This window comes from Quercus lobata, chromosome 4 (assembly GCF_001633185.2).
Source record: "Quercus lobata isolate SW786 chromosome 4, ValleyOak3.0 Primary Assembly, whole genome shotgun sequence".
Classification (NCBI taxonomy): domain Eukaryota; kingdom Viridiplantae; phylum Streptophyta; class Magnoliopsida; order Fagales; family Fagaceae; genus Quercus; species Quercus lobata.
The window spans coordinates 28378853-28392126 of NC_044907.1; the positions used below are offsets into that span (position 1 = coordinate 28378853).

Here is a 13274-nt window from a genome sequence, read left to right on the forward strand (position 1 = left end):
AGATACAGAGCATCAGTGGGCTTGCAAGGATGTGCTAGAGACCATTGAAGCTATGCCTTATCATGAAGTGTTCATATATAGTTTTGGAGATTATGATACACGTGGCTTGTAGCCATTGGTCTGTCATGTAAATACTGCAATACCATTGTATAGTTTAGGATTGTTAATGACGAAGTTTGTTGAAAATTAGGGAATTGATTATGTTAGAGACGTGTATATATAGAATACCTTTAATTGTATTGGGCTCAGTTGCTTTGTATCATTCAATTTTTGATTCAATAAGATCTGATCTTTTATTTAGAGAGAGAGAGAGAGAGTTCCAAATTTTATAAAAAGAATTAGGCTTTCCACGTAATTATCCAAATAGAAAGATCTTGATAAGCCAGAGATATAAAGATCAGTACAAGGTCTTCCACTGCGGCCATTTGGTGCGTACAAAAGAAAGCCTTTATCCTTATCATCATCCATCAAAATGGATCCTGCAAAAACAGAACAGCCTGAGCCAACTGTCTGCCACCTGGTGGCTATGCCATATCCCGGTCGCAGCCACATCAACGCTATGATGAATTTGTGCAAGCTTCTGGCTTCAAAAACCGCCGATATTCTCATCAGCTTCGTCGTCACCGAAGAGTGGCTCGGATTCATCAGCTCAGAGCCAAAGCCACCGGCTCAGATACGCTTCGCCACAGTACCCAATTGCATACCTTCCGAGGTGAGTCGTGGGAAAGAATTACCGAGCTTTCTGAAAGCCGTGAATACGAAGATGGAAGTGCACTTTGAGGAGCTCCTGGACCGGCTTCAGCCGCCGGTGAAAGCTATCGTGGCTGATACTTATGTGTATTGGGCTATCGGCTTGGGGAACCGAAGGAATATTCCAGTGGCCTCACTTTTTCCTATGCCGGCGATGGTGTTCTCAGTGTTTCATCATTTTGAACTGCTCGTGCAGAACCAGCATTTCCCGGTCGATTTGTCAGGTGCGTCTCAAAACTATATTTTTACTGTATCTATATTATGTTATTATTATTACTACTAGTGTTTAACTCGCGCAATGCACAGGATAATTTTTAATTTTTAATAAACTCAATCCAATTCCTCTAATTTTGTTTTAGAATAATCCAAACGGAACCTTTTCTATCCCAAGTTCTTTGCCGGATTTCATCGAACAGCTAGTATTCATTTTAATAACCCTGTAGAACCCAATCACTAATACAGCTCCCCAACCAAAAAAAAAAATCTAATTAAAACAAAATTAGCCAACATTTATAAAGTTCATCCACTTCTTTTGGATCTCTCTTTTGTTTAATTTTTTTTTCTTATTTTTTTTTTTATAATGGAAGTTCACTCAACATTCCCAAATTTGTTTTCAATATGCAACATTAAGAAGTAGGAAAGCAACAACAAAGTAGCATTGATCACATGAATAAGGGCCTAAATAGGCTTGCTTTTGTGACTACATTATTAAGTCATGTTACAAATGAAAAAAAGTAACTGCATAAATTGAGAAATCAACACAGGACATGTAAGGAAACCAAATGAATTAATTGTCTAAATAGCTGTATGTTATAGCAAAAAGAGTGTTGAAATTACAACCAACCAAAAAAAAAAAACTAAATAATGAATTTACTATATATATATATATGTACAAAATATAGAGCCGAAGGATAACAATGCAAAAACACATTAGGATTCCAAAGGTAAGCACTGATTAATCACATCAAATGCAACAGCAGAAATAGAAAGCTACATAATAATTTCTAGAATCTTGTAGAGAAAACAATATCGTATTTCCACATAATCATCAAAAATCTAGACCATGGGACCCTCAGAACCTCTCTAACAAAAACAGAGTGCCATTAAGAAAAACAGACATCAGTTGCATTCCTTATCCAAACTCCAATACCAACAGTATAGAATGCCTCCTGAACAAACAGCTATTATTATGTTTAGAAACAGAACAATCAAGCCTGTCAACAGTGCCTTGTCATTAATAACACCAGATTTAGAAAAAACCTAAAGCATTCTATATCAGAGTCAAAATCCCTTTTTCCCATGTACACACCACCTGTATGAGAAAAAGAAAATTAGAACCTTAGACAGGAGATATTACAAAAACAATCATCATATTCAAAATATTGTCACTCTGTTTTAACTGAAAAGTTGAGATTCTTCCAAACAGAGGTATATTTATGTTGCTGAATTACATGCTCCTCCTAAAAATAACTCCATCATTGCCCAAACTTTCATTAAGCTTTGACCTATATCACATTAAAAGTAAGTCCCTCTCTCCCACCCTCAGTTTCATAATGATTATAAAATTAACACAATTATTATGTAATAAGAAGTAAATTATTGATTCCATACAAACAAAAATAAACTATAAAATAAACTGATACAAACCTGAGGGAGAAAGAATCCAATGATTTGAATCATTTAGGTACTATTGGGAGAATTATACACCTCATAAAACTTAAATTATAAACAATAAAAATAAATTTTAGAATTAAAAAACAGCAGAATTTTATCAAACAATTTGTAAGCATATAATAAAATGTATATATTGATTATATCTTAGGCATAGCAAAGCTGATCAGTGCTGTCAATTTCAAAAACTTAGTAGTCTCAATTTTCAAAAGAGAAAAAATACTAATTGTAATGAATTTCGTAAATGATCACTCAAAACCAAACCAATCTAATTCAAGCCAGAACTAACACAACAATAATTTAAAATGTTAAAAATTAACAACTAGCCAAATTACCTATCAATGGCATGCTAATGGAAGCCTAACTCAAAACCAAACCTAATTGAAATAGCTAAATCTAAACCAATCCAACCAAGAAATTCAAACCTAAATCATATTCAAACCCCAGATTTGAAAACGAAAAGGAAAAAACCAAAAACAATAACTTTATCGGTTACAGGTATACGGCGCGACCTGTCTCTCTGTGCCTAATAGACTCTATTTGGGTGTATGATGTTCCGGCAGAAAGACCTAAAATAAGATTGAAAAAGGAAAATAAGTACTAGAAACGAAAATACCCAATGATTTCAATCCTATAATTATTTAATCTCAATGGTTTTGTAAAGATTAGAAACAGAAGCACCCAAAAACCTGAAACAAAAACGAATCAAATCTAAACATATCAACCAAAAAAAACCCAAATGGCCAAATCTAAAAAATGGGAAAAAAAATTGTACCGGTGCCAATTCCGACGATTTGGGTGGCATATGGTCATAGTTTTTTCTTCATGTGTGCTTGCGGTTCCGATGGCCTAAGTCTGGCGAGGGAACAGGCAATGGCTAGCCATAGATATTTTTTCTCTCTTGGCGCCTACAAACTCTACTTGCTTCTTCTATCTCCGTATCCCTTAATCAAAACCGAATCTAACCCAAAATACCAATTTAAATCATAATCAACTCCCAATTGATTCTCCAAATAAAAACCAAAAACCTTAAATTTTTAAATTTAAAACAAAGCTATACCAGTAGCGATTCCAATTCCAATAGTTGGGTAGTGAGTGGAGGCTTACGGTGATGGCAGAAGATCTGGGTGGCGCCCTTCTCTCCATCTCTGCCCCTCTATTTCATTCTTGACTCCTCTTCGTTCTTGACGCTTCATCTTCCTTACTTCTTCTTATTCCAGGGAAAGAAATTAGCGGATAGTTAGATAAAGAAATTTGACAGGAAGTGAGAGACATCTTTTCATTCTTGATTGCAAACTGCAGTTTTTGATCTCTCGATCTCTCTCTCCTTCTCCGTTCTTTGCCTCTCTATTTTTCTGTCTCTCTTTTCTCTCGGTCTCTCTTTCTCCTTTCTCCGTGTAGCAGTCCTTTTTTTTTTTTTTTTTCCTTCTTAAGCGGTTAGTTTTCTTTTTTATACCAAGTGTTTAACGCAGTGAAAATTTATATTTTATCATTTTTAAACGATGTTTTAGCGTTACCAAACAATATAATGTACCACTTTTTAAAGTAGAACATGGCTAAATTTTGGATGGGCACTTATCCTATTTGTCACCATCTCTTTAATTATAGGAATCCACTTTCTCTCAGCTTCTACTATTATGTATATATATATAGATTATTTTTTTATTTACAATGTAAAATTTCTACTTTAGACTAATTTGAATGTATATATATGTAAAATTCACTCTTAGAGATTTGAATCCTGATCCTTACCTTCCTCATCCTACAAACATTTATATTTGTAGAGTGACTACCATACCAAAAATGCGCACTTAGATATTATATTATTATCTTAAGAGTTGGTTTTTGTTTTAACCCAAAAAAAAAAAAAAAAAAAAGGTTGGTTTTTGTAATTTACTCCTCAAATGGCGTAAACTAAACAACAAATGTACATAAAAATTTTTGGACTCACGTGGTCTGTTCGGATTTTGGGAATGATGCATAAGAAACCTTAGAAAAGTGACTTTCTTAAATAAATAAATAAAAGGTAAATAATTTTTTTGTCTGCTTTTTGTTTTATTTTTTTAATTTTTAATAAAAATAGTACCAAATCATCTATAAAATGGTTTATTAATAAATGAGAATGCTAATAAATGCTTTTATGGCAATAATTAATTATTTATTTAAAGAAAATATTTATGGGAAAAGAAAAAAAATGTTTTTACAGTTTTTTTCATTTCTCATAAAATGATGTCAAAACTTTCTTAAAATAGATTATTAACCATTGACTTAAAGACAACCATTAGCATGACCTATTAATAAATACTTTAAAAACACTTATTAATTGGACCCAATAATAAAACTAAGAAAGACCCCCCAAAGATATCTTTTAGCCAAAAATGCAATTTACATTTGATGATTTTATTTAAAAATAATTTTAGTTCTATAAGTTTGTCGATTATTTTAGTTTGATAATTTTGTCAAAAAAATGATTTTATCCGAAACTTTTGTCCAAAGATTATTTTATTTAGTAATAATTTAATGTTGCTAAAGGGACAAACTTCAAATTAAATAACTAAAATGGTTTTCAGACAAAGATACAAGACTAAAATGACTAACTTCAAAATTAAAGAAATATAATAATTTTTATGTAGAGTTTATGGGTGTATTGCATTATTATTTCAAGACAAATTACTTTTTTAAAAATTGATTATGGATATCTATTCGTTCATATGAATATCTATATTTCAAAATAACTAATTATTATTATTTTTTTTTATATATATTTTGTTTAGAATGTGAACCAGCTATTAATTGGTTGAAGTAGTGACTTAATGGTTGCACCAAATCATTATATTAGATTAATAAACATCAGTAATTGACATTAAACTTTTTTTATTCCATGTTCGTTACAATTTTGATAACAAGGGCCATTGTGTACATTAACATTATATATTAAATATTTTCTTTATAGACAAAGTTTGACTTCAAACGTGTTCGGAGCCTTGTGGTTTAATTACCAATAAAAGATGATATGTATCTCATCATATACATGACAAAGACTAATTCATCTTCTCATTAGCGTTTGAAACCAAACATTTTCCTCTCCTATGCTGCAAAAATTATATATATATATTCTATATTCTTGAATTGACTAAAAAAATTAATTGAGTTAGGTAAGTAGGGCAGAATTTTTCTTATCAAAGAAAAGGACCAAACAGTTAAAAGTCGTAATCTTGTATAAATAAGGTGGTTGCCAATTAATATTAGTTGGGAAAAAGGATTTTTTTTTTTTTTTTTTTTTTTTAAATAGTTGGGAAAAAGTTGTTACTCTTATATAAATATAAATATAAATATATATATATATATATATATATATATATTCTATATTCTTGAACTGACTAAAAAAAATTAATTGAGTTAGGTAAGTAGGACAGAACAGTTCTTATCAAAGAAAAGGACCAAACAGTTAAAAGTCGTAATCTCGTATAAATAAGGTGGTTGCCAATTAATATTAGTTGGGAAAAAGGGATTTTTTTTTTTTTTTTTGGCTAAATAGTTGGGAAAAAGTTGTTACTCTTACACACACTTAACTCGTTTATATAAGGTGGTCATCAAATCAAAGTCCAAACAATCAACCAATATGGTACAAGACCCACAAACAGCTTTTTTTCCCTATCAAAGTTTTGTATATTTGCAATAATAGATATTCCATATCACCGGAAGTGATTATCCGTACAGCATTGGTTAAGAATCTAATTAAAGAAAATTTTTATGAAAAAAGAAAAAAAAGAAATTAATGTTTTGACAGCTTTTTCATTTCCCATAAAAGTGATGTCAAAATTTTCCTAAAATGGATTCTTAACTAATGCCATATGACACTTATTAACATGACCCAAAAAAAGATATCTTCAACTGCGTTAAAAGATTGGGCCCAAAAAATGCCATTAAAGAAGCTTAAGCTTCGCATTGTATCCCTTTTTTGGTTTTCTAGCTCCATGTTCCAAGGCAGTTTCTAGTATTTAGGCTTTTCACTTACACTACTTTCTATGTGTTTAATTAAGAACGGGGTGATGAGCTTGTGGACTACATCCCTGGAGTTTCTACTATCCGTATTGCTGATCTTCCCACCTTCACATATGGAGATGGTCGACTAGTCTTGCCTGGAGTCCTGGAAGGTATTTCAAGCGTGTCCAATAAAGCGCAGTATCTTCTATTCACCACCTTTCATGAACTTGAAGCTAAAGCCATTGACGCCATAAAAGCCAACTTTCCTATCCCTGTCTACCCTATTGGTCCTGCCATACCTTACTTAGAACTTGAAGAAAAGGATGCTTCTTTAACTAATTCTAACAATGGTGTCAACTATCTCCAGTGGCTTGATTCTCAACCTCCATGTTCGGTGTTGTACATCTCAATGGGAAGTTTCCATTCGGTTTCAAATGCCCAAATGGATGAAATTATTGGTGGTATAAGGGACAGTGGTGTTCGGTGCTTGTGGGTGTCACGTGGAGAAACTGCGCAGTTCAAGGATTGTAGTGGTGATATGAGCCTAGTGGTGCCTTGGTGTGACCAACTGAAGGTGTTGTGCCACTCTTCAATAGGAGGGTTTTGGACACATTGTGGCTGGAATTCCACTCTTGAGGCTGTTTTTGCTGGTGTGCCAATGCTTACTTTTCCTATATTTTGGGATCAAGTCCCAATCAATAAACACATTGTGGAGGATTGGAAGATTGGATGGAAGGTTAAGAAAGATGTTGGAGTTGTGACAAGAGGTGAAATTTCAGAGCTTGTGAAAAGGTTTATGGATAACAAAAGCGATGAGATGAATGCGATGAGGAAAAGAGCAAAAGAATTTCAGAAGTCAAGTCAACGAGCAATTGCGAACGGTGGGTCATCTGATGCAAATCTTAATGATTTTATTAGAAATATTTCAGAAGGCCATGGTCATTAAGCAAATTCTATTGTATTGTATTCATTAATCAGTTGATTTGTAGGAGTCGACTGTAATTTCATTTAAGATCGTGCAGTTTCAGACACTTTACTGTTCAACAATTTCCTAAAAAATAAAATTGAAGCTGTCACCCAAGATGCACCAGAAATTATAAAGGGAAAAGATTCTAACCAACTTTATCTTTCTCTCAATAATGCGTGCTAATTTTTTTTTTCTTTTTTTGGTTTAATGTCAAAACTTTCCTTTTATCCCACGGTATTTATGCATTTCCCAATCACTAATATAGCTAAGAGTGATGATACCTACCACCGCTCCCCCCTTGGTGCGATAGTCACTTTACAAATATAAATGCTTGTAGGGTGTGGAGAGCAAAAGTCGGGATTCAAGTCTCCAGGAGGGAGCTTCACACATATATACAAAAAAAAAAAGTGATGGTACCTAGTACCGCATACAAACTCACAAACTAATTATTCCAATACTATTTTATTTTATTTTTTTTATTATTATTATTATTTTAATTGTGCTAGGTATCATTACATCCCTAGCTATATTGGTGATTGGCAAATACACAAATATCATTCGTTAAGCACATAAGCTTCAAATTGGGATGAAGGGAAAGTTTTGACATTAAACCAAAAAGAAACAAAAAAAAAAAACTCTAAGCACACACATAGTGCGTGCAATGAGGCTAGTATATAAATTAATGTGTTACATGTGCATTTTTGCCTAAAGTTTACTTCAATTTTATTCTAAAACTGAACAATATATATAAATTAATGTCATACCTGTGCAAAGAGAATGTGCAAAGAGAATTTTATCATATAGACCTCATCATACACACTATGTGCGTGCTTAGAAGCTTTTCGGTGCTTTCGTTTGGCAAATCCTAAATTAGCATCAGTCTTAGGTCTATAAAGTTCACTTTATTTCTAATCATTTTCAGTGCTTTCAATTGAAACATACATAAAAATATATATATATATATATATATATATATATATATTAATACCAGCAGCTTGTCAACTCGTTGACTTCTTCTTCTTCTTCAATCTTCAGTAAAAGGTTAAACCAAATTCATCAAAATACATCCATTCAGTATACATGGATCCCACCGGTGCTGAACCAACTGCCGTACACCACACGGTGGCAATGCCAATCCCATTAAATGGCCACATCAACGCCATGATGAGTTTAAGTAAATTAACTGCAATTACACCTAATCTCAATCCAAGTCCAACACTTTAACTTATAAAACTCCCTTCCCATTATTTTTTTTTTTTTTGAGACTCTATTTGGAATCCGTTTATTTTGCTAAAACTGAAAGTTTTTTTGCTGAAAGTATTGTAGATAAAGATAAAATTAGTTGAAATAGTATAATGAGATTTATAAATAGTAGCAAAAATATGTTAAATAGTAAAATAAATTGACAAAATTAATTATGTCAAATGAACGTGGCACTAGTTATTGATTTTGAACCAGGACATGTTTGTAATCATGCCAAACAACAACCGCACTAGTCATTGATTCTGAAATAGGACATGTTTGTAATTACGTGGCTTGAATCAACTGGTTTTAAGTGACTGTTTGTAATTATGTGCTTCATTACTATTAACAAGTAACTGGGAAGGTACCAATGCTCGCAAGATCATCTATTATTAATCATTTACATTGTACCATAATGATATCATTTACATTGTCACATAGTGTTGATAAAAAGATAGGCCAATAAATTATTATCATTATTATCATTATTATTATTATTATTATTTATTTTTAATTTATTTTTTCAAAACAAAAACAAATTTCACTCTGTATTATGTTATCTGCTACAAGAATCTCCCTCAAATATCCTTTCTCTAGCTTTTGACACCCGAAACTTCTAAAAATCCAATAAAGCATTTAAAACCAGTTGATTCCCCTAGCAATACGAAAGAAGAATCATGACTTCTACAATGGCCTAATTCGCTAATTTATTCTGAAGATGGGCTAGACCATAACTATTAACTAGACATGTCCAAGAGAAAGAGATTACTTCGAGAAAGAGATTAATTAGCTAATTTGGAGACTGAATTAGCGCTTAATTAGCTAATTAATCATATAGCACGATTGATAAATTGTAATAGCTTCTAAACTTGTCAAAAAATTCACAGCTAATGCTCTCATAGACATCAACTTAAATACGCTACAGTTTAGGGGAAAAAAAAAGTATAGCTTGGGGGAAAATCACCTGAAAGTATAGCTTGTAGGCCATCCAATAAAAGTTATGAACTTAATTGGTTCATCCAATGAAAATCATTATAAGTGAAACCATATAGACAAGGATTACTACACCCCTCAATAAAAAAAGAAAGAAAAGAAGATGAAATAAAAGATCATGCCTCTACAGTCTTTATGAAACAAGATATAAGGATATGTCACTTGAATAAATTTCCAAACCATTATAACCGAAACCATATATAAATTCGATACAACATACCAGGATTTTCATCTAAAAGTAATATATATATATATATATATATATAAATATATAATCCAAAACATAGTCAAATTGACAGAAGTCCTTATGCGCATCCAGTAACTGAAATCCTCCTATGAAAATCCTCTCCATTTAGCAACCAGACAAAGTATAAACAGAACATAAGTGTCATCTTCTACAGACATGTTAATTGTTATCATTTGCATATATATGAAAACTTGAGTTAGTTTGGTATTACAATCAAAACAAAAAGCAATAGCAATTCACTCATTAATAATCAGTATAATTGGAGTTCCTCCTTGTATTTTCTAGAAGGCATGTCACCAATGATTATGAAGTATAGACATGGTAGAGACTACACAGTCTCTAGTTTTCACATGTAAAAAATTTATGAGGATAATTTCTCTTGCTTTTGCTTGCATTACACAAGATGAATATGAAAATTAGCATGATACTTGCACACTTACGAATGGGATGTCATTATAGGTCTGAAACATCTACCTTAGCAAAATCCTTGAAGTTGGAAATCAAAAACCTCATGAAACGAGGTTGGATTTAGTTTCTATTAGACAATTGGTGGATTAATTAAGGAATATGCATTGTTTCTTCCAAGAAATTAACTAAATAGTAACACAAATTGTTTCCTTTACTATATTTTTATATTCACTAAACATAGAAGTTGAGCTAGGAAAGTTAGCGCTCAAAAAATTTAGATATAAAACAAACAGAACGACTTCTCGCCTGCTTTCTCAACATCTAAAGAGGACTTTAACACAATTTTAAAAACGAATTATAAAAAATAGAACAACAGCAATTTCTCTTACTATAAAAACGAATAACACTCTTATTATAAAACGAAGACCAAAATGAGAACATCATATTGAAGTTAATTATCAAACAAAAAAACATTATGGCAATCATATTGAGAGTAATATTCATGTACTCTAGAAGAGGGCAATCATAAAGCAATTTATAACAAACATGATCAAATGCAAAAATATATTTGAATAGTTTTGAGACCATGAAAACTCAAACTCGTTCATCATGAAATCCCAAAATTGAATTACATTTTTTTTCTTCTAGTAATGAGATGGACATAAATAAATAAATAATAAGAATAATATGAATAAAAAAAACTCATTTTGAGTTCGTACCCTTTGGATCTGGGCTACTAATGTTCACCTCTCATATGCTTCAGTTTTGTCCTTTACCTCTAGAGTCACTCTCTATCTCCTGCACTTTTTTGATTGGGTTTTGACAGACAGACTTGAGTCATGACCGAAAGAATGGTTAAAACACTCAAGAAATTAGCTATTCATTGAAGGCCATATTGATCAATTTGTGGATAGAGAACAATTGAAAATTTATAAGGAAAAAAAGATGAGAGGCGAGGAGGTAGAAATCTATTGGTGACTATCAAAATTCCATATAATAGCATTTGAAGAATCTAGATTAATGGAGAGACATACGGTAGTGTTGGAGATAAAGTAACACTTGAATCTAAGGAGATGCTCAATGAATGTCAATTGGTAAATCGAAAAAAAAAAAAAAAAAACAAATGAATATATACCTTAGCAATAGGATTCTGAAATAGGACCAAACAATCTACCTTAGCAAAACCCTTAGAGCAGTACAAGAGTAAAGCTTGAGAATATATTTCCTATATAGTCTATATCATTTATTCAGCTGCTTGTATGATATAATATCTATTGATTTGGAGAGAGTCCTCTCCTTTTTCTTTTCCATTTTTTTTTTAATGGCATGAAACTTCACCAAAGCAAGATCTTCTCCGAATTTGGATAGAATTGAAATAATCATATTTTAGGAATTTAAATACAATTATTGAAATTTTATGAATTAAATTATAGAATGGTCAAATTGCAAAAGTCAAATAGTAATTTACCTAAGAAATATATATATATATATATATATATAGTGAAGATAATAAACAATATATTGTAGGGCTATTGGGCCCAGGAGCTCATTTTCTATGTGTATATTGAGCCTAAGGCCCAAGTCGAAGATGGGGGGTCGTCCGAGAAGGAGTAAACATTGTCAAGGGAGCCCGTGTTAGTAAATGAAGAAGTTAGTTTTGATCATAATGGCCTAGGAGGTTGGGCCGAGGATGAATGTCTCCTCAACTAACCAAAGCCAAGGTCCATAGAGGTGGTCTGCCGTCCAGGGGAGCACTTCAGGAAATTTCTGTTAATTCGGATAAGCATTATAGGAACATTTTTTTATTATTATTAAAATCTTGGGATTTTAAATCCAAACCCCTTTTCTTTAAAAGAAAAACCCTTGAAAATTTTTCAATCAACCTTTTCCTCCAATTTATTTTATTTTATTTTTTGTGGAATTGGTGTTCTTATACAATACATACATACGTACATACATACATATATTCAAAACAAACTCCTTTTTCTTAAAAATTTTATTATCAAAATAAAAATCATGGAATTTTTAAATCTAAACCCTTTAAGGAAAACCCATGAAACATTTTTTTTTTTTAAATCAATCTTTCCCCCCAAAATTCTTTTTCTTTTAGAATAGGTATTTTTGCAAAATGATTTTCAAAGCAAACTCTTTTTTAAAAAAACAAAAGCCATGGGAATGTTCGGATCCCCTCCTTAAAAAAAAAAAAAAAAAAAACCCACGGACACCCTTTTTCTCTAAATCAACTCTTTTCCCAAAACCCCTTTCTAAAAAGCTGTTGTTTTCACTAAAAATTTTCAAAACCCAAACTTTGCTTATTCAAAAGAAAACCTTTTGTCATCTCTTGTAAAAATTGATAAAAACATGGTTTCCAATTGAAACATGGAAACCCTTTTCTCAAAATAAAAAGTTTTTAAAACTTTTTTTACTCTATCTAAAAAAAAAAAGAAAGGTTTTTCCAACCTCTTTTCTCTAAAGCCAAAGTTATTTTTTATAAAATGGGGTCCTTTTTATGAGAACAAAAAATCTTTTAAGTATTGTACAAAGAAAATGGGCAAACTTTTTTTTTTTTTCAAACAATCTATTCTCAAAATAATTTGTGCATTTCTTTTTAGGCAAGTTTTGAAGCTTTTCATCTTTAAATCCAAGCATTGTTATTTTAAATCTTTTCTTTCTTAGAATTGCATCTTTTAGAGATTTTTACCTCTGGTTCAATTTCATTAAACCAATAAGCACCAATCAAGCATACATGATTCCTTCCATTTTATTGGCACTAATGTTTCTTCTTATTGTGTTTTTCACATGATAAATGAGAAAAATGTAGTGGATGACAACAATGTATTATTCTTCCTACTCTATCTCTTTTGTTTTTACATTGTAAATAGTCATGTTGTAAAGAATCATGCTAAATATATGGTATATAAGTATCCACATGTTAAACATTTAGTATATAAATATTCACATGCTAACATATATATTATTTCTTGCAACATGGTAAAATGCTTCTCACAT

At 31.5% G+C, this 13274-nt stretch overlaps 1 protein-coding gene across 1 annotated transcript; it reads left to right on the forward strand.

Moving 5' to 3' along the window:
• Window positions 1-303: 303 nt before the first annotated feature.
• LOC115983343 (UDP-glycosyltransferase 87A1-like) lies at window positions 304-7502 on the forward strand. Its single transcript, XM_031105986.1, has 2 exons — window positions 304-974; window positions 6465-7502. The coding sequence occupies exons 1-2, from the start codon at window positions 473-475 to the stop codon at window positions 7352-7354; spliced, it is 1392 nt and encodes a 463-aa protein (XP_030961846.1). The 5' UTR covers window positions 304-472; the 3' UTR covers window positions 7355-7502.
• The last annotated feature ends 5772 nt before the right edge of the window (window positions 7503-13274 follow it).